Here is a 25,761-nt window from a genome sequence, read left to right as displayed (position 1 = left end):
ATAACCAATCAGAGCGTCATCTCACATTCCCTTTAAGAGCAGGCGCGCTTGTTCCATGGCAGATTGCTATTATGACGGCGGATTTGCCTGACACCATAGCCTGACACACGCCAGCGGGAGCTGCCCGGGATGCGGCAAAGTAACAAATGCCCGTCTTGAGCGGGTGGCGATGTTGCTGCAGCCTCTCGGGCGCATCTCCTCAAGTCTGGAGAGGATTGCTGCAGCCATGCAGCATGGGCCTCAAAACGCACCACCTGCTCCTGTTGTGCCCCTTCCTCCTCCTCCCCCCACTCCATCTCTGTCCACCCGCTCCACCGGGAGCGCATCGCGCATTGCCACTCCCGGACCAGATCCCGCCGGAGTGTCCAATCCCACCGTAGTTCAACATCACGTCTCCTTAAAGTGATGGTTCGTAGTAATTTCACCCTAGGGTCCCTGCACCATGACCTCGAGCCAAACACCCCCCTAGAAGCTTTTTTCACCTGGGTCGAACATTGGGAGAGCTAGCGTAGAGTAGCGTTATCAGCTGGATAGCTTATCGCAGGGGCTAATGGATCCGAAGTGTCTCTTAACATTACCCCACTAATAATGCCCGAAATGATACCAAACGTCTACAGTAGTACAAATAGGTTATGCTCTCATAAAACGATGGATTGGAAAGTTTGTAAGTACACCAGAAGTTTATGTAAATAACACTTGCCTGCTGGCTTCTGCTCTCTGCTGTTGTTGTTGCTGCTGTAAGACGAGTGCTTAGGGACCTCTACAAATTACAACACCGAAAAGAGATGCAACAAAAATATTTATTAATTTAACTTATTTTTTAAAGTAAGTGCTGTAGAATAACTAGCAGGAGACAAGTTATAATTGAGGTAAGTTTGGAGACATTACCTTATTTAATCATTAAATTAATAAATATTTTTGTAGCATCTCTTTTCGGTGTAGTAATTTGTAGACGGCCCTAAGCACTCCTACTGCCCGGTAGTAACATCAGCAGCAGCAGCAGAGAGCAGAAGCCAGCAGGCAAGTAATATTTACATAAACTTCTGGTGTACTTACAAACTTTACAATTTTTAAGTAATATTTTTCTTTGTAATTATGTATGGTTTTCAAAAATGGGAACTGCTGTAGATGAGAGAAGTGTATGCGCGTTGTGCACACGCTACATTATGGCCAAGCATTCGTCCCTAAAATAGCATCTGAATAACGCGCTACTGACTAGTGATGGGTCGTTCGCGAATGAGTCGGCTCTAAGAGCCGGCTCTTGTAGGGGAACGACGGGAGCTGGCTCGCATATCCAAAGAGCCGACTCTATTTTTAAAAATATAGCCTATAGAAATTAAATCATTATGTAATAATGAAATAATGAGTGAATTTTATTTTATTTAAAATAATTGACTAATTCAAAGAACAAAAAAATAATTATATAGGCACACATTAGTTTCGACTGTCTGATCAGCCTCACATTCTGTTCCTGTCAATCATACACAAGGTGTCAACCAATTATACGGCAATACGGCATGAGGGGAGGGCCGAGCCATCACACACACACACACACACACACACACACACACACACACACACACACACACACACACACACACACACACACACACACACACACACACACACACTGTCAAACTCTGAGGAGAGGGACAGAGGAGAGGAAAAACAGCTCTGAAAACAAAACAGAGAGAAAAAGAGGGACCAGTTTAATCCTTTTCAGTTATTTATTTTTCTTTAATATGGGTTCTTTTGTTTTGAATGTTGTTTCTATACATTAAAAAGTTGTAATTTAAATGCAAATGTTTATGTATGATTTATAGTATGATTTCATTTAATAATTTAAATAGAATTGTTTTTCACACCTATCATAGTCAAAACATTCATTTTTTTAAAGAGCCGTTTGTGAGCCAAAAGAGCCGGCTCTTTTCAGTGAGCTGAGTCAAACGAGCCGGCTCACGAAAAAGAGCCGGAATGCCCATCACTACTACTGACTTTAGACTAGCGCCACTGACTTTAGACCAGGTTTTTCCTGGTCAGTGGCGGAATTGTTTTCTGAAACTGCAAAATAGCACCACGTAACGTTTGCGCCGGAACACGCCTCCTCTTTTCGCTGAACTGCCCCCGGGAGCGCAAATACATTCCCTAATTTACCGATGTGCGTCTGTGGAGGGAAAAGTCCGCTGTGCGTGGGCGGCAAAATAGGAATGATACATGCGTCGGTGTACAAAGGCAATTGCGCTGAGTGCAAGATAGGGCCCTTAGTCTCTCATCCAACCCTGAGCTGAAGAATGGTGCGACAACACAATTTGGGTTGTGGGGGGAAAAGATATTCTTGGTTTTGCCATTAAAAATAGTTAATGTTCACCAATACAGACCAGACTGCCCTTGTGATTTTGACACAACACATATCAAAGCTCAAATTCAGTGGCGTTGTTCTTCACTTCTGAACACCTTGTAAACATGGCTGTTCAAGCATTTAGCTGCAGTTCTCATTTTAACCACTAGACTACAACCTTTTCCAAGAAAACACACAGCTCCACTGTACATCCCTGATTTATCTCACTAGTTTTTACCCTTTATACATTCTGCTTTTGAGAAGTATAATACATTACACAAGATAAGTAGTACTATTTATATATTTAAATCCATGGGAGTTAGAGTAATATTTGATATGGCAGTGTATATACTGGCATGCTCTTTGTGTGGTTTATATTTACCACAGTTGGGCAGTATTACAATGAGATGCTAAGGTAAAATATTGTCTACCAGCACATAACTAAAAATATCGGAATTTATCTCAGACTGATTCTACTACTAACCAAAACCGTAGCTCCAATGTTATTTGATTTTGGTCTCTTCCTTCATTTTACACCTCTCAGACAGCCTGAGCTTACATTATGTACTGTCTTTTACACACCCACACAAATGTGTGGTCATTTAAAAATGTTAAGTCAATCAATCAATCAATCAATGCTAAGACTCAATAGTAGAGGACATAGCGGGACAGTGAGGATTCTTAAATGGCCCTTTACTGAGTATTGAGTTGTGCTTCTTGTTGTAGATACACATCAAGACTTCATGTGTCCCAAGATTAGTGGACTCAGTCGAGGATTTTGATGTTTCACATAAAGTGTGAGGTTTATAAATGGCTATATGAGATGAGAGGGATTTGTTATGCATTGAAATACTGTGCTAAACATTCAGTGCTCACATTCACTCACATTCAACGCTACTTCTTGAGGGTAAATATGCCGTTGTTCATAATAACCACTGTTCGTTTTGAAATTAGGAATGGCTCAAAGTACCTGATAAACATTTTTCAGTAATTAGAAAATCAACTCTAAAGGGTGGTCTTTGTCAAAATAAAACCCTCCATTTATTCTCACGGTTTATATAAAAACAAAATATTTTTTTTCAGTTAGGATCCTATTGACCTATTGTCAGTCCAATAACTATACATGGTGACATCTTCAAAGCAAAACAAATATATATCTCTTTATTTAACTAACAGTGTCTGCTTCTATAAGGTAAGTTCAAATTAAACTCAAAAACTCAACTGATTGTTTAGAGAAGTGCCCGGGTTGTGGCTGGTCCTACTTTGGCTGCAAAGACAAGACGTGAGGTCATGGCTGTTCTGTCCACTCCCCATGCTCACAGTGCAATTGGTTACTCCATGCCGTTCCGCAGCATCTGATTGGCTGCGATGAGCATGACACTGATGATGAAAGCCATAGCGAAGGCGCAGATCAGGCTTTTCCTGACACACGTCTGCCGATTCTTCTTCTTAGGATGAACTGAGAGGAATGAAAGAGAAGAGAAATATATATATTTAGCTCTTGTTTTTGCCTCTCATGTGATGGTGATTAGGAATTTAGTCAATTAATAGTTAGTTAATAGATTAGTTTATTGACTTCAATATAATGATACAAAATAAAGCTAAAATACAACTTTAAAGGACTCGGTTCACATTCTGGTAACTAGTCTACAGTTATTTTCTTGCTGAGTCAGATAACAAGATAGATAAATATGGAGCTATAGCCAGGAGAGGCTTAGCTAAAGACTGGGAGCAAGGGTAAACTAGCTAGTATGGCTCTGTCCAAAGGTTAAACAAAGTTGCATTTAATTTGTACAAAAAAATCGCAACGAAACCAGCAGAGACTCCAGGCTAACTGTATCCCCGTTTCCAGTCTTTATGCTAAGCTAAGCTACCAATCTGCCGGCACTTGCTTCATGTTTATTGCACAGATATAAAGACTGGTATCAATCTTCTTATCTAATTGTCAACAAGAAAACTGTAATTCCCAATATGTCAAACTACAGCTTTACCTAATCAAGTAAAAACATTAGGTCCAAACAATATTCTATAAACAATACAATTCTGTCAGTACATACAGTACATTACTAAACAGCATGGTCATGCAACAGTATTTCAGGGAAGTAAGCATCATTATAAATGAGTCAGTGCATGGCCAGAGAAAGATCAAGGAGGCCATTTACATTTGTTATCACATAACCCAAGCTCACGTGATGACACCTGAGCCACTTAGGCAGTCAAAAGCTTTGAAAGAGCTAGTAAACGGACCTTTGAGTTAAAGTAAATAAATTTAAACCTGTTTTTTCAAGGTGCAACTCTGTTCTTTAACCCAAACAAATGTGGATGAACTAGCAGCTAACATTTCAAGTTGCCATGTTTTTTATCTTATTTGTGTTTCCAATGTAAAAAAATTATGCATGAGGGGCACAATCTGGTGTTAAAACTCTATGTTTCAGCAAAAAGAAAAGAGGAGTGACGGAAAACTTTACTGTTCTGCTACCCATCTGTGTGGGCTGAAAGTCAGTTTTCTCCCCCAAAGACATAAATTCATGAGATTGAAAGAGGATAAGGAGTAGAGACAGATGTGTCCTCCAACAGGCCTTGCAGCAAGAACAACAACCAAAAGTTCCTTCTCTGTCAGCCCCATTGTCTCAGTTTGTTAGAATCACACGCTGCATCAATAAATCAACTCAGAGCTCTGAGTCGTGGATCTTAGAGGGATTGTGAAAGGCGTTGAAGTCCTGATGGACAGGAAGAAGATCGGAGGGAAGGAAGCATGAAAGAGAGAAGTTGGGGATGTGGGAAGAGGGTTAAATGTGGAGAGTAATGCAGCTGTTATTTACAAGAGAGGCTCTTTACCTCCTCATCTCTTCTTTATCTCCCTCTTTCCTACTTATCCTCTCTTTCTTTGCCTTTCTACTGTTTCTTCTCCCTAACTCGTTCCCTCAACACTAGAAAAGTTGGGAAAGAGAGTGCCAAGCCAGCAGTTCCCTGATCCCTTCTTTAGCCTTTTAGCTTCTCGTTCACGGTCCCTTCTCTGTTTAGTTTTTTCATTTCCTCCAGGCTGTCTCTTTTTAGGTCTCCCTGAGACTGTAGGCCAGTACCCAATGGATTCATTAAGACTTTCCTAGCTTTCTAGTGTGTTTGATCTGTCTTTACCTTTGTCCTAGTCTGACTTGTGTATGTTTCACAGCAGAAAGGCAATTTCTAGCTCTGCACCATAACTAACACAGGGTCAGATTTAGTCCCCCCCCCCTTCTCCCTAAAGCAACATAACAGTCTTATGTCTCAAGAAACATGCTTTCTTTGTTTTACTTAGGCACTCAAACCTTCACAACCTGTCAACCATCTCATTCTTGGCTTTGAAACGCAAAGAAATGAATACATGACCTTGAGGTTAATAGATGTCATTTAAATATCACGTATGTTTTCTTGAATATGCCTCAGCATTCTTGAGCTTGCTCTCAGGATCAGCCCATTACAGATGAAACCTCTGTGGTGGATGTCTATGTTGGTAGAGCAGCAGATTAAAAATAAGTGATTTCACCTTGAATTTTTCCAAGCAAGTCATTTAAAAGTCTTGATTAAAAAGTTTTAGTGTTTTCATCACCCTCAGCACAACACCTAGTCATTTCCACTTTATTCTAACTGAACAAATACTTTAAAACGAGTTTTCTATTTGTGGTGGCATTTCCAGCTTACGAACTCATATACTGTGTAAGTTGAGACAGTGGTACCCCAGGTCTCATTCAGGTCAGTGTCCAACATAACAGCAGTAGGTCAGAACCTGTCTCAGGCAGAGGAGTAGTTCAACTCTGTGTCTCCATAGAAGACGGGAGATGTAAGAGCTGTAGCCTATGTTAAGACAGTGCTGCCTCAAGTGCTCCCATCCCGCTAAGGTCAGGGGAGGAAGTTAACACATAACACATACTCTCATTTATATGCACACACCTAAGGATAGGTTCTACTGCAGAATATTCAGGCTGACGTTGTTTTCAGTCTGTGCTGAAGTTTTGGGTTCATGATTTAGATAAGCATATTTGTTTACGGTGCCCCCAATATCTTTGTTTCCATTGAAGCTAAGCTTAAAGGTACTCTAAGCGATGTTGGGTGACGGCACTTCTTGTTGACGTTCAAAGTATTTTTCAAACAAAACGAGGCTAGCTTGCCCCTCCCTCCTCCTCATCCCGTCCCTGCTGTCAGTACCCGATCTGTTCCACCTGCACAATCCGTTCTGCGCATGTGCAAGATGTTCACGCATGTGCTGTGGTATGAGGATTTACGACACTACCCAATCTGTTCCCATGCTAGCCTCCAGCTAACGTTAGTTTGGCTAATAGCTAATTCGGCAGACTGCTAGGTGATTATAGCGGTCTGCCGTTAGCCTCCACAGTTAAGCTAACATTAGTTTAGCTAACAGCTAATTCGGCTAACCGCTAGCTGAGACAGCATGTAAACTTTAAAAGACCCTCAAAATAAAACTTGAAAATAAACGTTAACATATATAACAGCTGTTACGTCAGTTCTACTTGTGCTCATTTAAAATACAATCACTCAATACTTGTCTTTATTGTTATTACTGTGAAGTCTTAATTTAGCTGTAGCCTGCTTTTCCCATTATGTTTGACGTTATTTTAGACTGAATCTAGCTGTCCGTTCTGCCTGCATGATCCGTTCTGCGCACGCGTTAATTTAGACTGAAGGCTGTCGGCTAGCGGTTAGCCGAATTAGCTGTTAGCTATCCCGGTGGAGGCTAGCCTCAGGCTAGCATGGAACAGATTGGGCAGGTCGTAAAACAGTATTATCATCTGCGCATACGTCATGGCATACGTGTCATCTTGCACATGCGCAGAACGGATCGTGCCGGTGGAACGGATTGGGTACTGACTGCCATCTGTGCTCCCGCGCATAACCACCCAACCCCCACCCCCAAATCCTTCTTGTCGGTTATTGGCTGGAACGCTGGAAGACTGTTATGTTTTGTGGTGCAGGTTGGCCAGTTTATTTTTGTTGCCGTTTGTGGAGTCTGGGCTGTCTACAGAAAACGCGTTTTTTTTTTACAGTGTGTTCAGGGCACAGGCAGCTCGCAGATAGTGAGGAGATGTTTGCTGTATGTTGTAGCCTAAAAAACGCGTGACATCACTTAGAGCACCTTTACCGCCTCCAGCATGAGTTTAAATACACCTTCAGGAAGACAGGAATTTCAGAGTTGGGATGGCACTACATTAATCTACATTGTGGTTAAACCTCATAAAGTGAGTCATGCCATGAGACCTTTAAGATAATAGCCTTTTTGCTCTAGCTCCATACTTAGCACAGATATGAGAGTAGTATTGATCTTCTCATCCAACTCTGCAAAAAGTCAAATATATTTCCAAAAATGTTAAATGATTCCTTAAGCAATTTGATTAAGCATACAGTTAGTTATTTAGATTAATGTTAGGAGAATGTTTTGGTCATGGATAGGCCTACATTTACTTAGCTCAGTTTCAAATTACTGTGTAAAATGTCATTTAACTACAATACAAAATTACTTTGTATAAGTAAGTATTCATAACAGCAAAATTTCCATGAGAACAGCTTCCTCACCTCCCTCATACTCAGGGCAGTTCCCTGAGTTTTCATTGAGGCTCTCCTCCTCGGTGATGATGATGTTCTCTATGTCCTTCATTGTCAAGTGGTCCCGGAAGGCATGGAACAGCACCTGCTTCAGTTCATCCAAAGACAGCTGCTGCATGTCAAACTGCAGGGGCACAAGGCGATCAATGCAGAGACAGTCATCAACAACCTGGCTTTATGGGGGCAGATAAATATAGAAGTATGAGGTGTGAAATGTACAGGCTGCACAAAATTATGCCATGTATGAATTTGTGTTATATTGCCTAAAAGTGGTACAGTATGTAAGTAGGAAAGGTGTCAGTTGTAATGTAACGGCAGCATGTTTGCCTACGCATCTCTGGTGCTATTTTTGGGTGTCTGAATCAGTATGCAAACATGGTTGTATGCATTGATAAAGGGGGGTATATGTATGCAGGCACAATTTGTTTAATGGATGTATCAATTACAATGGAAATACTGGCACATTTACGTCCTTGTAGGTGGTTGTGTTCTCATTTGTGTGTGCATGTTTGTGTTTAAAATGATTAATAAACTCTGACCAATCACAAACTCAAAGTCTGAATCTTAGTCTTTCCTTTGTCTGCCCTTTCAAAACATCATGTCCTTCCAGTCCCCCCAGCAGATTTTCTCTACAATCCATAGACACACATGCACACACCAACCTCAAACCCACTAGCATCTATGTTCAGATTATGTACCTCACTGACAGCCTCACATACAATCAGTCGCTTGGTTTAGCACAACAGATGGACATACTGAGACAGGCGAGGCAAAGAGGGAGAAAATAATGGGTATATATCTAGAGAGAAAGAGAGAGATAGTGTAAGATGAGAAAAAAAGGAAAGTATGGTGAGGTCAGAGAAAATGAGACAAAGGAAGTAGTGGGAGACAGAGGGAGAAAACAGAACTGGCAGACAATTGTGGTAGAGACATAAAAAAGTTGTGATGGTGATGAGAAGATGCTCATTTCTCAGGTCAAAACTCAGGTATTGTTTTTGCACTAGTATCGCGAAAAGTTTAAATCATGCCCAGTTCTATTTTTTGGTGTTCAATGTAAAATTACAACACTGCAACAAAACAGTTAGAACATAACCATGATATTAGTGCAATAATTTAGAGGTGTGATGGGATCTACAAAAATGTATACATACACATGATAAGAAACACGCAAACACCTATTTTATGTTTGCATTAAACCTGGAATATTGAGTCTATTTTTTATGTATTTTGAATGTCTGGTTTTGTGTGCAGTGATGTGAAGCACTGTAAATGTGTGTTGATTCCAATCTAATCATTCTTTTTTTCCCCATTGATTTACACTGGACAACAACTTAATCTCAGATTAATCTCCATGGCATGACAATTTCACTTTATGAGGTTTTTAACATTAATATGCATTCCTCCAGCCTGCCTATGGTCCCCCAGTGGATAGAAATGGTGATAGGTGTAAACCTGCTCTGCCTTTGAGAAAATGAAAGCTCAGATGGGCTGATCTGGAATCTTATGAGGTCATAAGGAGCAAGGTTACCTCCTCTTTCTCTGCTTTGCCCGCCCAGAGAATTTGGCCCACCCATGAGAAAGAAAGAGACATCATGGCTTTCAAACGAGCGAAGCATGGCAGTTGGTGAAGGCCACACCCCCACCCCTCTACCTTGCCCCGCCTCTCTCCTCCTCAATAGCATTTAAAGCTACAGAAACCGAAATGGCATGTCCTAAGGAAAGCTCATTGTGGGACTGGCTCATAGTGGCTGTAATTCTGCACCAAGGCTGAATTTCGGGAAAGAGACTTCAGATACAGTATTAGGGGACCACTAAGGCCTATATAAAAGCATCCAAAAAGCAGCATGTCATTAAAAACAGGCATATATTTTCAATAATGATGATTTGTTTTATCTTTATCTAAATTTCCGTTTAACTGCTCAGACTCATGCAACCTTGTGTGGCACTTCAGAGCAAAGAAACAGGGAGTGGCAGCTGAGTGGCAGTGGAGGGCCTGGGCTTCTTGATCTCTGCTCTCCTTCCCAAAGCTGTCTCCGCATTGAATGGATGCTGGGAAATGGAGAAACAACTCTTTGGACTGCAGCCGCAAGACACACAACATGACAGCTCAGAGCAGGAGCACGGAGTATGTGCAATGTTCCTGTCCGTCTGTCTGAGGGGGGGGAAAGCCACAGTGGAGCTGCTACCTGTTAGCGATTTCTCCTCCTGCCAGGTCTCTGAAGGACATCGACATCCACGCACACAAGCGCACACACACACACACACACACACACACACACACAAAACACAAAAACACACACACGCACACCTGTCTGAGCATTTTGCCTTTCCCTGAATGAACCTTATATACGTGATGTGTGTGTGTATTTGTGTGCCTGTGAGTGTGTGTGTGTGTGTGTGTGTGTGTGTGTGTGTGTGTGTGTGTGTGTGTGTGTGTGTGTGACAGGAAAACAGCAGGGGATCGTGAGCAGTGACCGGTGACATACTGAAGGAGCCAGGACACATCAATCAGAAGAACAGGTGCTTACATGCCGTCCCCCCGACTAATCCTGCCTGGCCTCGTACAGAACAAGCTTGTTTCGTCAGTCGTCCACCTGCTTTGTCTTCTGACCCTTCTCTATAAAGTCACCCATAATGACAACCTGCAAGCCTTGCTTCTTTTATTCTGTACTCGCTCTCTCCTATTTCTCTTCTGTCTAGTGGCAGTTGCTGCTGTCAGGGGGTAGTTAGCACTTTCAAGTTCTGTCTCACTCTGTACTAAAGCACTTTAACTAAAAGGAAAATGTATATACAAAGATGCATACATGTGCCCTACACTGTCTGTACACAAATACAAACATATTATAGTGGACAGATGTTAGTGTAAAATTACAGGGATTTTTAACAAAGAAAGCAGACGCTACAGCCAATCACAAATGAATAATAGATGAATTAGATCCACAGAAGCCGAATCAGTCACAATTGAATGTGATGAAATGCACTCTGAAGCAAAGTATTCCACATGTGAGGGGCAGAAACCCAACAGGTTATAGACTCCAGGGGCCAGATATGTCATTCTCTGCTTCCTTCATCTTTCTTTTCAGTCTCTGTTTTCATTGACAACAATACTGACGGAAAAAGCAAATAAAAACTACATGCTAATGGTAGAAAAAAGTGTAACTTGAAATAACTTGACTTGACTTTTGACACAAATGAGTACAGACTGGATGTTAAAAGAGTCATTTGATTTTCACACTGTGGAAATAAACGGACATCAGTAGCTGTCTGGAGAGGCTCACCCAAAATAAATGACGATGAGGTTTTTCAAATGCTTAAAATGACTTAAAAGTGATGGTTCAGAGTAATTTCACCCTAGGGTCCTTTGCACCACGACCTTGAGCCAAACAACCCCCCAGAAGCTTTTTTCACCTGGATCGAACATTGGGAGAGTTAGCGTAGAGTAGCGTTATCAGCTGAATAGCTTAGTGCAGGTGCTAATGGATCCAACTTTGTATTTCTTAAGTTACCCCACTAATAATGCCCAAAATGATACCAAACTTCTACAGTAGTACAAATAGGTTATGTACTCATAAAACAATGGATTGGAAAGTTTGTAAGTACACCAGGAGTTTATTTAAAAAACACTTGCCTGCTGGCTTCTGCTCTCTGCTGCTACTGCTACCGGCAGTAAGACGAGTGCTTAGGGACTTCTACAAATTACAACACCGAAAAGAGATACAACAAAAATATGTATTAATTTAATGATTAAATAAGGTAGTGTCTCCAAACTTACCTCAATTATAACTTGTCTCCTGCTAGTTGTATTACAGCACTTTAAAAAAAAAAAAGTTAAATTAATAAATATTTTTGTTGTATCTCTTTTCGGTGTTGTAATTTGTAGACGTCCCTAAGCACTCTTACTGCCGGTAGCAGCAGAGAGCAGAAGCCAGCAGGCAAGTGTTATTTAAATAAACTCCTGGTTTACTTACAAACTTTCCAATCCATTGTTTTATGAGTACATAACCTATTTGTACTAGTGTAGAAGTTTGGTATCATTTCGGGCATTATTAGTGGGGTAATGTACAAGATACACTCTTGGATCCATGAGCGCCTGCACAAAGCTATTCAGCTGATAACGCTAACTCTCCCAATATTCGACCCAGGTGAAAAAAGCTTCTGGGGGGTTGTTTGGCTTGAGGTCATGGTGCAAAGGACCCTAGGGTGAAATTACTCCGAGCCATCACTTTAACACGCCTACACATGCTCAGAGGTTAAACCGCGAGGTAGGGCACAAAGCATATTGTAGACATAGAGGCAAAGCGCAGCGCTGGCTTATGTCATCATTGCTTCTGGCTTTAGTTGAGCCTTGAAAGGTCAGCAGCAACAAGGTCAATGGTCATTTTATCAGAATACAGCATAGAAAATCTGTTTAGAATTATGGTCCCCTACGGGTGCATTTGACAGCTCTGAGGAAAGTTACGCTGGAGTTGTCACTTCTTTTCAGCTTTTCTAACTAGATAATTCACATAAAAATGTTTGGATGGAAACATGGTGTTATAACAGTGGTGTGGGTCCTTTTAGGAATAGGTCAGTGCGCAGTGTGTGCGTAGTGAGTGAGTGTGGTCTAGCGAGCGAGAGAGAGAGAATGGCAATGGATGCCTTCAGAGCAGACAGGTGTTGGCGATCGGTGCAGAGAAGACATTTGCAGTAAAGTTGTCTAGGTAGGCCTACACAACAGTTTTAGCTATTAACAAACTATTTAAAATAAAATCTATGTGCAACAAAGCAATGTTGTTTCAGCAAACTATTTGGAGATGATTGACAATCGACTGCTTTATTTCGATGAGGAGCCATTGTAATTAACAACATGGAGGTCTAGTTCCAGAGCCAAACACAACAGCACCGGTGTGTGGCATAAAATAAACAGAAATCAGCATTTATTATAGGGTTGACTCAATTTCTCTGTCTACATGTTGTGTCAAATGTTCTTAAGCAAGAACCCCAAAACTGCTCCTGATGTGTGTAGCTTTTAAAACAAAACACATCTGCCACGACTGGACACCGACAACAGCACTTTTCAGATATCGTACACCGATAGAAGAAACCTCTGCAAACCTCGCGCCTGCAGTCTCTTGACGCAAACCTATTTCTTATTAACTCTAAACGTTGTGATATTGGCAAACAAAATAGTTGTTTTCCCTGTTTAAGCACTGTAGCTTCATTTGCAATGGAAGAATGGATGCTCCCTTTTTCAAATCTAATTTACTGACTGTCAGCAGAAATAAGACAACTTGAGTCAGGAGTTTTTCAAAACAAATATCTAAATCCCGAGCTTTTACTCAGACCATGCTACAGTGGAAACGTGTTTTTTTAGACATTTCACTGGTACACTAAATCAAACAAGCATGATACAATCATGTGGACGCACAGAGGAAAAACAAACAAAACAAACTCTAGTCTACCCGAAGAAGTCAATCATTATACATCTCACTGTGTGAGGATATTATCTGAACATACTGAACTAAATCATTATGGGCAACCATGATGTGCCTCCTTCTCTTCCATCTTTTGCTTTTCAAAACAAAGACTCTCCCTCTGGGGTGAAATACACACACACACACACACACACACACACACACACACACACACACACACACACACACACACACACACACACACACACACACACACAATGCAGCTCCCTATGTCCTAGAGACACACTTCCTCCCACCATTTCATTCCCCTCCTCCTCCTCCTCCTCCTCCTCCTCCTCCTCCTCCTCCTCCTCCTCCTCCTCCCTCTCTTCCTATATTCTTTCGCTCTACACTTTCATTTCTTGCTCCCTCTCTCTCCAGCCTCTTCCGTCTCTTATTTTTCCTTCTCCTTCCTGTTTTCTTTTAGTCTGTCTTTCTCTTTGTGGGAGGTGAACATTTTAAATCACCCCTGAGACTAGCACTGTCTGCGACCTTCATGAATCACAGTGTCTTGTACCTCTTCTTTCATTTTCTCCCACTCTCCTCCTTTATGGGTATCCTTTATATTCCTGTATCTTTATGTGGGGCATCCCCCTGCACCACCAACACCACGCTCCCCATCCCCACATATTGTCCAGCTTGCCTCTCTATTCTTTCATCTCTATCAGCTTTGCTGGCTGGCAATCTGTAGTCCCTATTGCTTCATCCCTCCTTCATAGATACAATGTGTCTCTAAAAGTTGTTCCACTTCATACGATTTAGGAAGAAATTATCGTTTTATGACTTCTGATGTTAAATCCCAAGTTTCTGATGTGTGAATGTCATAGATAAATGTTTTTAAATGATACTTCCTGAAGTGATTGCACAATGAAATCTAGGATAAAGAATGTCTATGTAAATGTGGCCCAGTATGTGTTTGTAACCTGAAACACACACACCTCCTCATTTCAGTGAGTCACCCTCTAAATGTTTCTCCTCTCATTTGACTCAAGAAAAGCAGAGAACAGCTTCCTGAGAGCTGTCACCCTGCTCAACCAGCCATCCTCACACTCAATCCCCTCTCTACACACACACACACACACACACACACACACACACACACACACACACACACACACACACACACACACACACACACACACACACACACACACTCAAAACCCTGCACTTTTCATTATTGTCGCATGTCTTACCTAAGAGGCAAAAAAGCACTCTGAGAGCAGCACATATTCTTTCCGAAACAATTTTCAAAAACAGAACAAGTAGGTTAAAAAACATGCAGATGAGCTGCAGCCTTAATCACCACTGAGCCCAGTTTGGACACTTGAAAGCACACAAGCTCAGTCTTTCCTCATTCTGGGGCACATCCCTGAAATCTTTATTATGGTAATACCCTCTGCAACACCGTGAATGATAAACACACACATAACCAAACCCCAAAACATACTCACATAAAGAAACACACTCAATTCTCAGCAGGTCTCTTTTCCTTTAAGGCCCAGCGTCGAAAGAAAAAAAGTCTCTGTTTTTCAGAAGAAGCAGAAGGGGGGCCTGAGAGTGCGTTTGTGTGTGTTTGTGTATTTTTGCACTTATGTGTGTGTTTGTGCAGAGTCCCTGCAGAAACTAGGGTTTATGCTTAAGGATGTAAGACTTGATCTGACTGCTGAATTGCACAGTGCGAGGTGAGGCAGAGTTAGTAAGAGGAGGCGTAAAGGATGTAACTGGTAAGTGATAAGGATTGAGAGTGATGATAAACAGACTCCAGCATCAGGAGAAGGTTGGTCTTGTCTTTCACCTGCCAGAAGATGTTGTCGATGGTGTTGCCCAGGAATCCTTCTCTGTTGTCAGATGACAGCAGTTTGGGCCCAAGTATCGTCATGAACTCTTCGAAGTCCACCTGGCCGTCCCCTGCAGGCACGCACACAGGCAGACAGGCACACAGGCACGCAAGCACACACACACACAACACACCAAAACACACACACACACACACACACACACACACACACACACACACACACACACACACACACACACACACACACACACACACACACAAAGAAGACAACAAAGAAGACAAGAAAATCAGATACACACACATAGGACGGCTGGCAGACAGGAGCTAAATAATGCATTTTATGCTGAAGTTTATTCGCTTGCCGAAACAAAGAAAAGCACCCTGAGATAGATCAACAGATGGATGTGCCCTCATCCGTGACAAACACCCATGCATTATCAGCACTAATTCACCTTTCAAATAAGGTGTGTGCACCTTTGCAAGTGCATGCCTGTGTGTGTGTGTGTCTGTGTGCGAGCAATTGGGGATTGTTTTTGCGTCAAAGTGACAATTCAGGGGACATTTCACAATTGCATTTCACAATCGCAACTTGTAAGTGTTTGCATTATGCATTCTACTGCTGCATGTTTTTAGAGATAGCAATCAACAGCCAGCGTCCCGTGGAATTAATACTCAGTGATCATCTCCACAACAGCATGTCTTTAAACTGAGTTACTGTATAAACTCATTATACTTTATAGTGCAGTGTTCTCTAATGTTCTATTTATTATTTGCTATAATAAGTAGCATATCAGAAGCATTAGATGTAACCTGCACAAGTCTCAGTGCTGCTGTGTTAGTATTGGTAGCAGGATAACACTTTATTTTATGGGTCTGTAATTTCTGAAAAATTCTCAAAAAGGTCCCTTCAATGGGACAGGGAAAATAGAGAAAATATTCAATTGGTACTCTTGCAAAACATGAATGAATTCTAATGAATTACTGTATAACATAGGGAGTCTTTTAGTCAGTGCACAGCAGGCCAGCTGAACATGCAAAAATGTGAAATCTGTCAACATGCAATTCACACATATATGGAGAATAGAGTTTTCAATTATATTTACTTGGGTTTGAATGGAGCACTTCTTTTAAGGGAATCCCCGTAAGATTAGTGCCAAATTACATAGTTCTTTCCAGGAAACGTCTTGGAAATTACTAGGAAATTGCAGATTAAGCATTACCTACAGTATATTATTAGTATCAAACAGCATCAGAGAACTGTTCTGAAACCTGACTGCAGTTTCTCAAAAATGCAGCTTTAAATTAACATAATAGAATATTATATTTTAAGACTACTTTGACTCAAACCTGAGGGAAGGATAATAATATAATGCCAGAGATCAGTGGATTAATATTATTGAAAAGGGGATTTAATGGCATAAAATTCATCATCTGAAGTACCGTACCAATAATAATAGACAGTCTTAACTTAATTGTGACAGTGACTGCTGTCGTTGGTTTATGACATTGAGATGATAGAAGTCAGAGGTGGAGGACTTTAAGAGAGATACTGTCCCCTCAGAACAAATGGCAGTGCAGTTTTCAGATGGTCAGACTACTCATGGAGGCAAAAGCAAAAAGCTTTTAGCTTTGACCTTTGATATTTACCACGAGCTGTGGAATCAGGAGCAGGCAGATAAGAACCAGTTAAAAGATTGACTTGGCTTATTTGTGATTCAGGGACTGCTTAGGAGTAATTGCAATCCTCTGTGGATTTACAAATGGAGCTGGAGTAGACAGGTTCTCTCTTTATTGTCTCCAAGGGAATTTTGTTTCTTTAAATTGACCACCTGCTGCTCTTCAGGCAGTTTAGAAACAGTTTTGCAGGAACATTTTGAAGGAGACTGTAACTCAAAATCTAATTTTACTTCAAGCAAGAGGCATTACATTCTATGTTTTTGGCATCATTTAAAAGTGTTTTTTTATTTATAGCACATAAAAATTTAACACAGAGGAATATTCATACAGCTTGCTTTCATTGGAAGGAAAACAACACAGACACAACAACTAGAAACAAACATTACACACATGCGGTTTATGTTAAACAGCTTTTTTATGAAAAGGTTCATTCTGTGTGACTGCATGTATGCTTTGTGCATACACCCAAGTGTGTGTCCTTATGTATTGCCTCACCATCCATGTCGAGTCTCTGCATGATGATGGCCAGCTCCACTTCGCTGGGCATGTAACCCAGGGAGCGCATGGCCATGCCCAGCTCCTGTTTGGAGATGAAACCATTCCCATCACGATCCAGAACACGAAACGCCTCACGGATCTCTGCACGACAAACGAACAACATATCACTGTACATTACTGTCTGTCAGCCTTCCTCTCTTTCCTTTGGGGAAATAAGACACATTTTACTGTTAAAGATTATTTTGGTCAGATTTCATCCAGTGAGTATTTAATAAAATCTATTATATATACACACAAACAGAAATAGTTATATAGATAAGCTGTATATTATGCAATTAGTTTGAGACTTGAGACAAGGTTGGCATGTGTGGTGTAAAATGTGAATATATCCTTAACTTGTCCTTTGCTTTTAATTAATTTTCTTGTTTTCTATGTGTCTTAAAGGTCGGGGGCACATCACAGCAGATTCAAGTATCTGTTCATTTTTATTCTTTATTGCCATTAAAAAAGTGTCTAGTCTCATTACCTTGTCTATACTACTTGTTACACTCAGAGCTGTATAGTAACAAAGTAGAACTACTTCACTACTGTACTTAAGTACTAAAAGGCTGTATCTGTACTCTACTGGAGTATTATTTTTTTCTCCTACTTCCACTTTTACTTGAGTACATGTTTTCAATGTGTTTAATACTTTTACTCCGATACATTTTTTATGTGCTGCATTGTTACTCGTTACTGTTGTGAATGCCTCACGCTACGGAGACTGTGTAGGTTACAGTGTGTGTAGTTACGGCAACGTTAGTTGCGTACGATAATTACGTAAGTTATTATATAATTTACATTCTTTTAATTACGGTTGCCCGTTCAGAAGTCAGAGACAATGTAAGTTTGTACTCTTTCTATTTAGTTATTGTTGCAGCAGAGTAATCTATTCCTGAGTTGTTTCAGTCTGCAGTGAGTACTGAATGTTAACCGTTTGACCCTGTGATGTGAAGCTGTTGATCTGTATTTCGCTAGCTTGCTAACTTTCCACTACATCATACGTTTTATTTCAGTATTTGTTAACAAGTGATTAATAACCCATATATATATATATATATATATATATATATATATATATATATATATATATCAGATAATAGTAGTTATAACAGCTGTGACATGAATGTACCTTTTGGGGTTTATTTCAGAAACTTTCTTCATATCCAGCAATGTACAGCTTGTGACTGCCTTAATACCAAGTAAAAAGTTGATCTCCAACAATATGATATTCAAAATTTGACTGCTTTCTTTAATAACTACATAACACAATACTTGTACTTTTAGTTTTAGTACTTGAGTAATACATTTTGAAATGAACTACTTGCAATACTTAAGTACAAAAAATGTTGAATACTTAAGTACTTCCACTTAAGTGGGGTGCTTAAAGAGCACTTCAACTTCTACTCAAGTCACTTTTTTGATAGAGCACTTGTACTTTTACTCAAGCATGGGTCTCTAGTACTTTATACACCTCTGGTTATACTACATATGTTAAGAAGACTCAACGACAGCAGCATTGGTCATTTGTTTATATACTGGAAATTACATGTGTTATGTTTACATTTTTCTTGCAAGGAGTTCTTGTGGTTATGTGAAGGCAAAAACAGTGTGATGTTGTCAAAGCAATGAAAAACCTCTTAGGGAGGAGGACAGGGTGGTTTGGCCGTCAAACTATGTGACCGCAGTTTGCATCCTGTATCTTACCTCCATTCAGCACTGGTTTCTTCTAAATCATTACCACAATCATTCCCTCACCCTAAAGTAGTTATAATCATTATTTCTGTACCAACAATGGATTAAATGACTATTTAGACTTATATAAAAGTGAGCCATCAGATGGTGTGAGTGAGATTGACTAATCCATCAGATGAAATGAATGAACAGATTTTAGCAGGTCTGTGTACAGTGCACAAAGGTGCTTCCCTGGTGCTGATAACAGGCTTTCCCATTTACTGGAAGTACTGCAGCCTTTCTCTCAGACAAATCAAGGTGAGGGTGATCTCCCACTCTCCCTCCCCCCTCCTTGTCTTTCTTACATCTTTATATACTTATTGTATTTTACAAACCCCACGGGACCTGTACCAATCCCTCCACAGCACAATATCCACCATCAGTACCAAGAGCTTTTCCGACTCTCTCCTCCCACATGAAATGCTTCCTTGTAACATGAAATTGTCAGTAAACACAGATTTTTCATGAGGCATTTATCTGTTTGTGCATCAGAATAACTCAAACCTCTGAAGACCTTCTTACAAAATACCCTGGTCAATCTCCGACTAATGACCTGTCATTCAGTTGGCACTCTGTGAGCGGAGGCGGAGCTTTGGGCTGGGGTAGGAGGTGGTCGAATTTATCGACTTGATAAAGACAGCAGAGACAGGACAGACTCTGTGAGTCTTTATTCAACATCTTTTCACGGGCGAGCTCTCCATTTTTCAATGGATCTCTACACTTCAAAGAAAGGGTTTTCAGCTGGCATTTGGCATTTGTGCAGATCTTTACAGGAAAATCCCAATCATGAAGAGTAACAGCCTACTGCACAACGGAATTGAAATCCCAATTTCCCCAAGACTAATTATTTTCCTGTTGAGGTGGTTCGGGCATCTGGTAAGGATGCCCCCTGGGCATCTCCCTAGGGAGGTGTTCCAGGCACGTCCAGCTGGGAGGAGGCCTCGGGGAAGACCCAGGACTAGGTAGAGGGAGTATATCTCCAACCTGGCCTGGGAACGCCTCGGGATCCCCCAGTCGGAGCTGGTTAATGTGGCTCGGGAAAGGGAAGTTTGGGGTCCCCTGCTGGAGCTGCTGCACCCGTGACCCGACCCGGATAAGCGGACGAAGATGGATGGATGGATGGATGGATGGATGGATGAATAATCCTTTTCCTACCTTAAACAATATATTTTTAATGAAGTTCATCTCTCCCTGTCTCTCTCAGGCTGTGTGTCATTAATATTCTTGTCCTGACATGCTACTTCTTCCTTCCTCTGTGTAATAAGTCTGTCTCAGATCTGCCTTCTATGACTGTCTTTGCTCTGTCAGATGCGTGAGAGAGCCGAAGTTTAGTCGCAGCCCCCATATAAGCCTGTAAATATCCCCGACGGCTGATAACTAGACTCAGGCGCCGAGCCACTGCCTCCCTTTTTCTCTCACTAAATAAAGTGAGTATTAGAGGCAAGGGATTGGGAATGAGGGCGAGCGTGCAGCCTCCCAAAACAAAGTAAGATGTATTTGTATGCAGCTCAACAGTAAGGAGTACATTTAGAGTACAAATGAGCTGGTCCTTGATTTATTACTGTGCAATGCCGTGTGTGTGTGTGTGTGTGTGTGTGTGTGTGTGTGTGTGTGTGTGTGTGTGTGTGTGTGTGTGTGTGTGTGTGTGTGTGTGTTTGTATGAGCATGCAGCTCTGCCTGTTTCGACTGTGTATTAAGAATCTAACACCCTAGAACTGTACATGTTCTCACTGTGATTGATGAAACACCTTACAACCAAGAAAAAGATAGCAGCGATCCAACACAGGGGTGATTAACTACCCTTCTATCTGCGCTAACAGATGATCCTAGAAGAACCTTCAGCATCTCTCTGAAGTAGGATTAGGAGTTTTCAAATGCTGGCAACAAACACCACAGATATTTTGTCCACATCAAACAATCCTATTGGTTGCGTTAGATCTGTGTCTGACAGGGATTAGAAAATGCCTCATCATGATGTCTGGAGTCTAAGAGTCCAAATTCAATTCATATAATAGCTACACAGGTCCAAACTATTTTACCCTTCTCGCTGCCCTTGACAAACAAAACCCAGACAGAGGCCAACCGGACTAATGATGGCGAGACGTTTCAGTCGCTGTACCAGCTCTGCTTTCAGCACACCAAGGCAACTGTTTTAGCGAACTGGGTTGAGTTAAGTTGTGCACAAGGGACATTGGATTAAAAGATTTATGCAACAAAATACTTCATACCAAAGCTCATTCGAGCAAACTACAATAGGCCACATGTATAAACACAAACAAACAGAAACACACTCTCTCTGCTCTCTGTCCTAGCTCGGTGTCACGATCAGCTGTTTCTTTCCCTTCAAACCAACCCACGACTGAAGTATATGCACTCATTGTAGAAGTCTTTGTTTTGTGCAGCCGGTCAAATAGCACGTGTGAGGTTATGTTATAGGATAGCCTATAATCAGGACCCAAATGCAATGACGTACAATATGCTTCAGGATCCCTCAGCCTGCGGTCAGTCGTGCAGTCACTAAACACACACACTGTATAGACTGTATGAAAGTTAAACTCATATGTGTCATTTAAGCTAATTTAACCCTTGTGTGGTGTTTGGGTCTGTGGGACCCGTTTTCAATGTCTACTAAAAGAAAAATTATGCTATTTATTATTTCTTCTAACTCAAACTCATTGGCCTTGGCTCATTTTCTGTGAAGAACAAAAAAATAACTTATTTTCAATGACTGCACATGGTACACCCCCCCTACACATAACTATTACATATGAGGTGTTCGGGTCTACTGGACTCGAGTATATTTAAATGTAGGTGCTATGAAACTATGTTGTATTTCTGCACCTGCTATTCCCACACAAAGTTACATAATTGTTACATTTCAAGCACTTTCACCTGTTCTGATTAAGTTCTAAGAAATAAGCACCAATAATTATCAAAAATCTTGTTTCTATTTTTTTTTTTTTACCTTTTTTATAATTGAATTTCCTTGTTTTCTCCCAAAAAACGAAAATGATCATATGATCATAAATGTGATCTCACAGGGGTTAAATGGCAAATATGAACCATAAATGATGTATATATCATTGGTAATTGAGCTAAACATCTGGTAAGTATTTTTGCATAAATTGTTATGGCTGTATTGATTTAAAAGCCTAATAATGTGGTGGGACCACCAGACCTGGGAACATTGGCTATGTAACAAAAATATGAACACCACACAAGGGTCCAAATATTTCGACATATTGTATAGTGATGCTTTGTTCTTGAAACTTTTCATCACTCAAGTACTGTACTTAAAGCTATAGTGCATAGTTTCTGTCATCCCCATGAGGGATTCTAAGTAATAACAACAAAACATTTGGCACGTCCACATGATACAAGCCTTCCTTGATCGTGCTTGTACTTTTTACTGCATTACATTTATTTGATAACTTTAGTTACTTTCCTGACTCAGATTAATAATACAACAGATAATCAACAAATATATTATCATATTATCATATAAATAACTTTATTGATCCCCCAGGGGAAGTTCACAAGCTACCCAGCAGTATATAAGTAATACATAATTTAAAATATAGATTAAAATTAGCCCCATATTTACTAGTTGCTATATAAAAGTGATGTACACATTAATGCTTCAATAATCACCATACATGATTCTGAAATAGGCCATTCTGCAAAATGAGAACTTTTACTTTTGGTACTTTAAGATTTTTTTTTATGCTTATAGTTGTGTACTTTTACATATTTTAAATCCATGACTTTTACTTGTAACAGAGTATTTTTGCACTGTGGTATTGTTACTTTTACTTGAGTAAAGGAGCTGAGTACATTTTCCACTACTGCAATTAAGCCCTTTTAAATTGAATTGAACTGAAAACCTGCAGTTTGTTACTACTTGGGTTTTATTTTCTTAAGTCTGGCCATAAATTATAATACATTTGTAGCCTATTTGCCAACAGCTATAGGAAATATGCTTTAAATATGTCCAATGAGGCAAAAAGCACAAGCAGTCAGATGATCATTCAGGTTGAAAACAAGCTGACAATGATGCCAGATTAGATACCACTTTATTTGGAGGTAATACTGAAAGTGAGTGCACCTGTATTGTAATCCCTAATGCTAATGCACAGGAAAACTGCAAGTGTGCACAACTATGGCGAGTACTGTAGGTCAAAGTTGCATCCTGAAGTCTGTTTGTATACTGTATGGATGTTGACAGTTTAAGTTGTTGTTTTACTATCTGCCTTTGTTTTTTCCTTCAAATCCAACTTGACTGTGAACCACTTCAAAGAATAGGATTGATCATGTTTGTTGCCCCATTGGACATTTTTTTTAGCAATGTTGTCATATTCCCATATCTCAGGAATTAATTTGGTAAGTTATCATAGCTGATAAAACCAAAGGCCATAGCTACAAAAATAAAACCCATGTTGTAATAAACCATACTCTTCCTGTAAACATAAGGGTGTTGTACCAGAAAACACCCACATGAGTCCTTTTTGAAGTGATCATATTTAGACATTTTGGTAAACTTTGGATTTATTAGCCTGGAGATTACAAAATAAATGAATAAATAAATAAAAGAATATATTCAAAAAACTGAGCTGCTATCTATCGTGTGTTGAATGTAAAACAACATACTTGTTTTAAAAAGTCTACATTCAATACAGTGGATTTCACTCATGATTTTGGTTGTTTACAGAGACAACAGATGGCTTTACTTTAGCTCAAATTGTCAAAGTGCAGTTTTGTTTTCATAAAAATCTATTTACCAGACAGGCCGTTGTGACCGCTGGTTGCATCAATTTTCATGTGTGATGGATTGAAAACTTGAATAAGGAAACCAATATCAATACATTGGTGTCCTACTTCAGCCTATACATATTATATTTCTGTCATTCTGAGTCCTGTAACTGATTTTATTTCCTAAGCAGCATAATTGGAAACCATTGCATCCATTCAAGCTCTGACAGAATGGCTAAATGGAAAAATCTTTCCCCGGGAGAATTGAGGCGTTGTAAACAGCATTGTTCCAGTAGTGAAACATTAATTGCTAGTACCTCACACTTTACTTTGCGCCCCCACCACCACCTCCCACCCTCTCTTTCTTGCTCTGAAGGCACACTTACCTCCCAGCTCCTCTGTGGAGATGCTGGTGAGCTGGAAGGCTTCGCTGCCCTCCGTCAGGGAACTGCTCAGGTAGTTGTCTGGATAGAGCAGGCCCGCCCGCACATGGTGGAATGGCATCTTCTCCCTGCAGAGCACACGCACACATAGTCTAAATAAACATTGCATGTGAGTGTGTGAGCGAGGATACTACAGGTAAGAGGGATTTGAGTCTCAGTGTGTGCATGTATATTCAAACCCCGACTACCAGCACAGTCATGAGCCATTTTTAGAAACACAAGCTCCTGTGGAGGGAACATTGTTCCCTCCACTCTGCTCAGAAACCGCTGTCTCCTTGTGGCAGAATCACAGTGACAAATTATGTAAGCACATTATAATTCAATGGAGTCATAAAAAATATTCTACTGTTATTGTTCTGATAAATACCATCAGAGTACAATCAGGAACTCTATTATCTAGCGATCATGCTCTTGCTGTCTTTCTCCTGCATGTTCTTTTTCACTCCCCCCCCCCCCCACTAACACCTCACCAATAGACTTGCAGGGCTTGTCGGGTCATCAATCAGCCATGGCCCCTGCTGTCGTATGATCAGAGCGATTCTCTACTTTAATTCATGGGAGTTGCCTGTCTGAGGGCTTTCCCAGTGTAATATTTTGACACTGGCGATATGCTTCATGTACGATTCCTGCCAATAGTACATGCTGAAGTGTCGAGGTAATGGAGAGAAAGAAAGATAGGGAGGGAGGAGGAGATAAAGATCCTGGGAGTATTTTGTGAGCATGCCGCTGCCAGACAGAAGAGTGGGGATGTCTCTGTCACAGGAAACATAGTCAAAGTATTAACCTCTCTTCTCCTCTCCTCTCCTCTCCTCTCCTCTCCTCTCCTCTCCTCTCCTCTCCTCTCCTCTCCTCTCCTCTCCTTTTTGGACCTTTGTGGATCAGAGCCAAGGGAGAAACAAGACACAGACTGAGCGTGATGACAAAGACAGTGTAAAAGGTTAAGAGCCATGGGACAGGTGCAAGTCTGCTCTGGTGATCTGTAGAGGACACCAGGTGTGAAAATAGCTGTGTGTATGAAAGAGATGGACAGCAGACACTGTGTATGTGTGCAGGAAAGTGTGTATGTGCACATAGTTTGTGAGCTCTAATGAAATACACTACCGGTCAAAAGTTTTAGAACACCCCAATTTTTCCAGGTTTTTATTGAAATTCATGCAGTTCAATGTCTTATTGTACTCTGAAATGAAAGAATAGAACAAATGAACAATTTAAGTTAAAAAAGAAATCATGGAATCAATTTATAAACCAAAATGTATTCTATATTTTTGACTCATCAAAGTAGCCTTCTTTCTACAATGGAAATCAAATATTCTTCAGAAAGTTCTTCCCAACTCTGTTGCAGAAGTTCCCATAAATGTGTGGCACTTGTAGGTTGCTTTTCTTTCACTTTTCTGTCCAGTTCATCCCAAACCAGCTCAATGGGGTTTAAGTCTG

General features: G+C 40.6%; 1 protein-coding gene across 5 annotated transcripts in view; it reads right to left on the bottom strand.

Annotated features, from left to right (window-relative positions):
• Window positions 1-2,170: 2,170 nt before the first annotated feature.
• Window positions 2,171-25,761, bottom strand: part of caln2 (calneuron 2) — a 29,650-nt gene continuing 6,059 nt past the window's right edge. For all 5 annotated transcript variants that reach the window (XM_039826435.1, XM_039826436.1, XM_039826437.1 and 2 more), the window contains exons 2-6: window positions 24,271-24,395; window positions 17,360-17,503; window positions 15,185-15,297; window positions 7,907-8,060; window positions 2,171-3,797 (exon numbers count right to left, since the gene is read on the bottom strand). In XM_039826435.1, the coding sequence (XP_039682369.1) occupies window positions 3,670-3,797; window positions 7,907-8,060; window positions 15,185-15,297; window positions 17,360-17,503; window positions 24,271-24,388 (657 nt within the window). In that variant the 5' untranslated portion in view covers window positions 24,389-24,395 and the 3' untranslated portion in view covers window positions 2,171-3,669. The remainder of the gene's footprint in view (window positions 3,798-7,906; window positions 8,061-15,184; window positions 15,298-17,359; window positions 17,504-24,270; window positions 24,396-25,761) is intronic.

This window comes from Perca fluviatilis, chromosome 16 (assembly GCF_010015445.1).
Source record: "Perca fluviatilis chromosome 16, GENO_Pfluv_1.0, whole genome shotgun sequence".
Lineage (NCBI taxonomy): Eukaryota > Metazoa > Chordata > Actinopteri > Perciformes > Percidae > Perca > Perca fluviatilis.
This window is presented reverse-complemented; position numbering and strand designations above follow the sequence as displayed.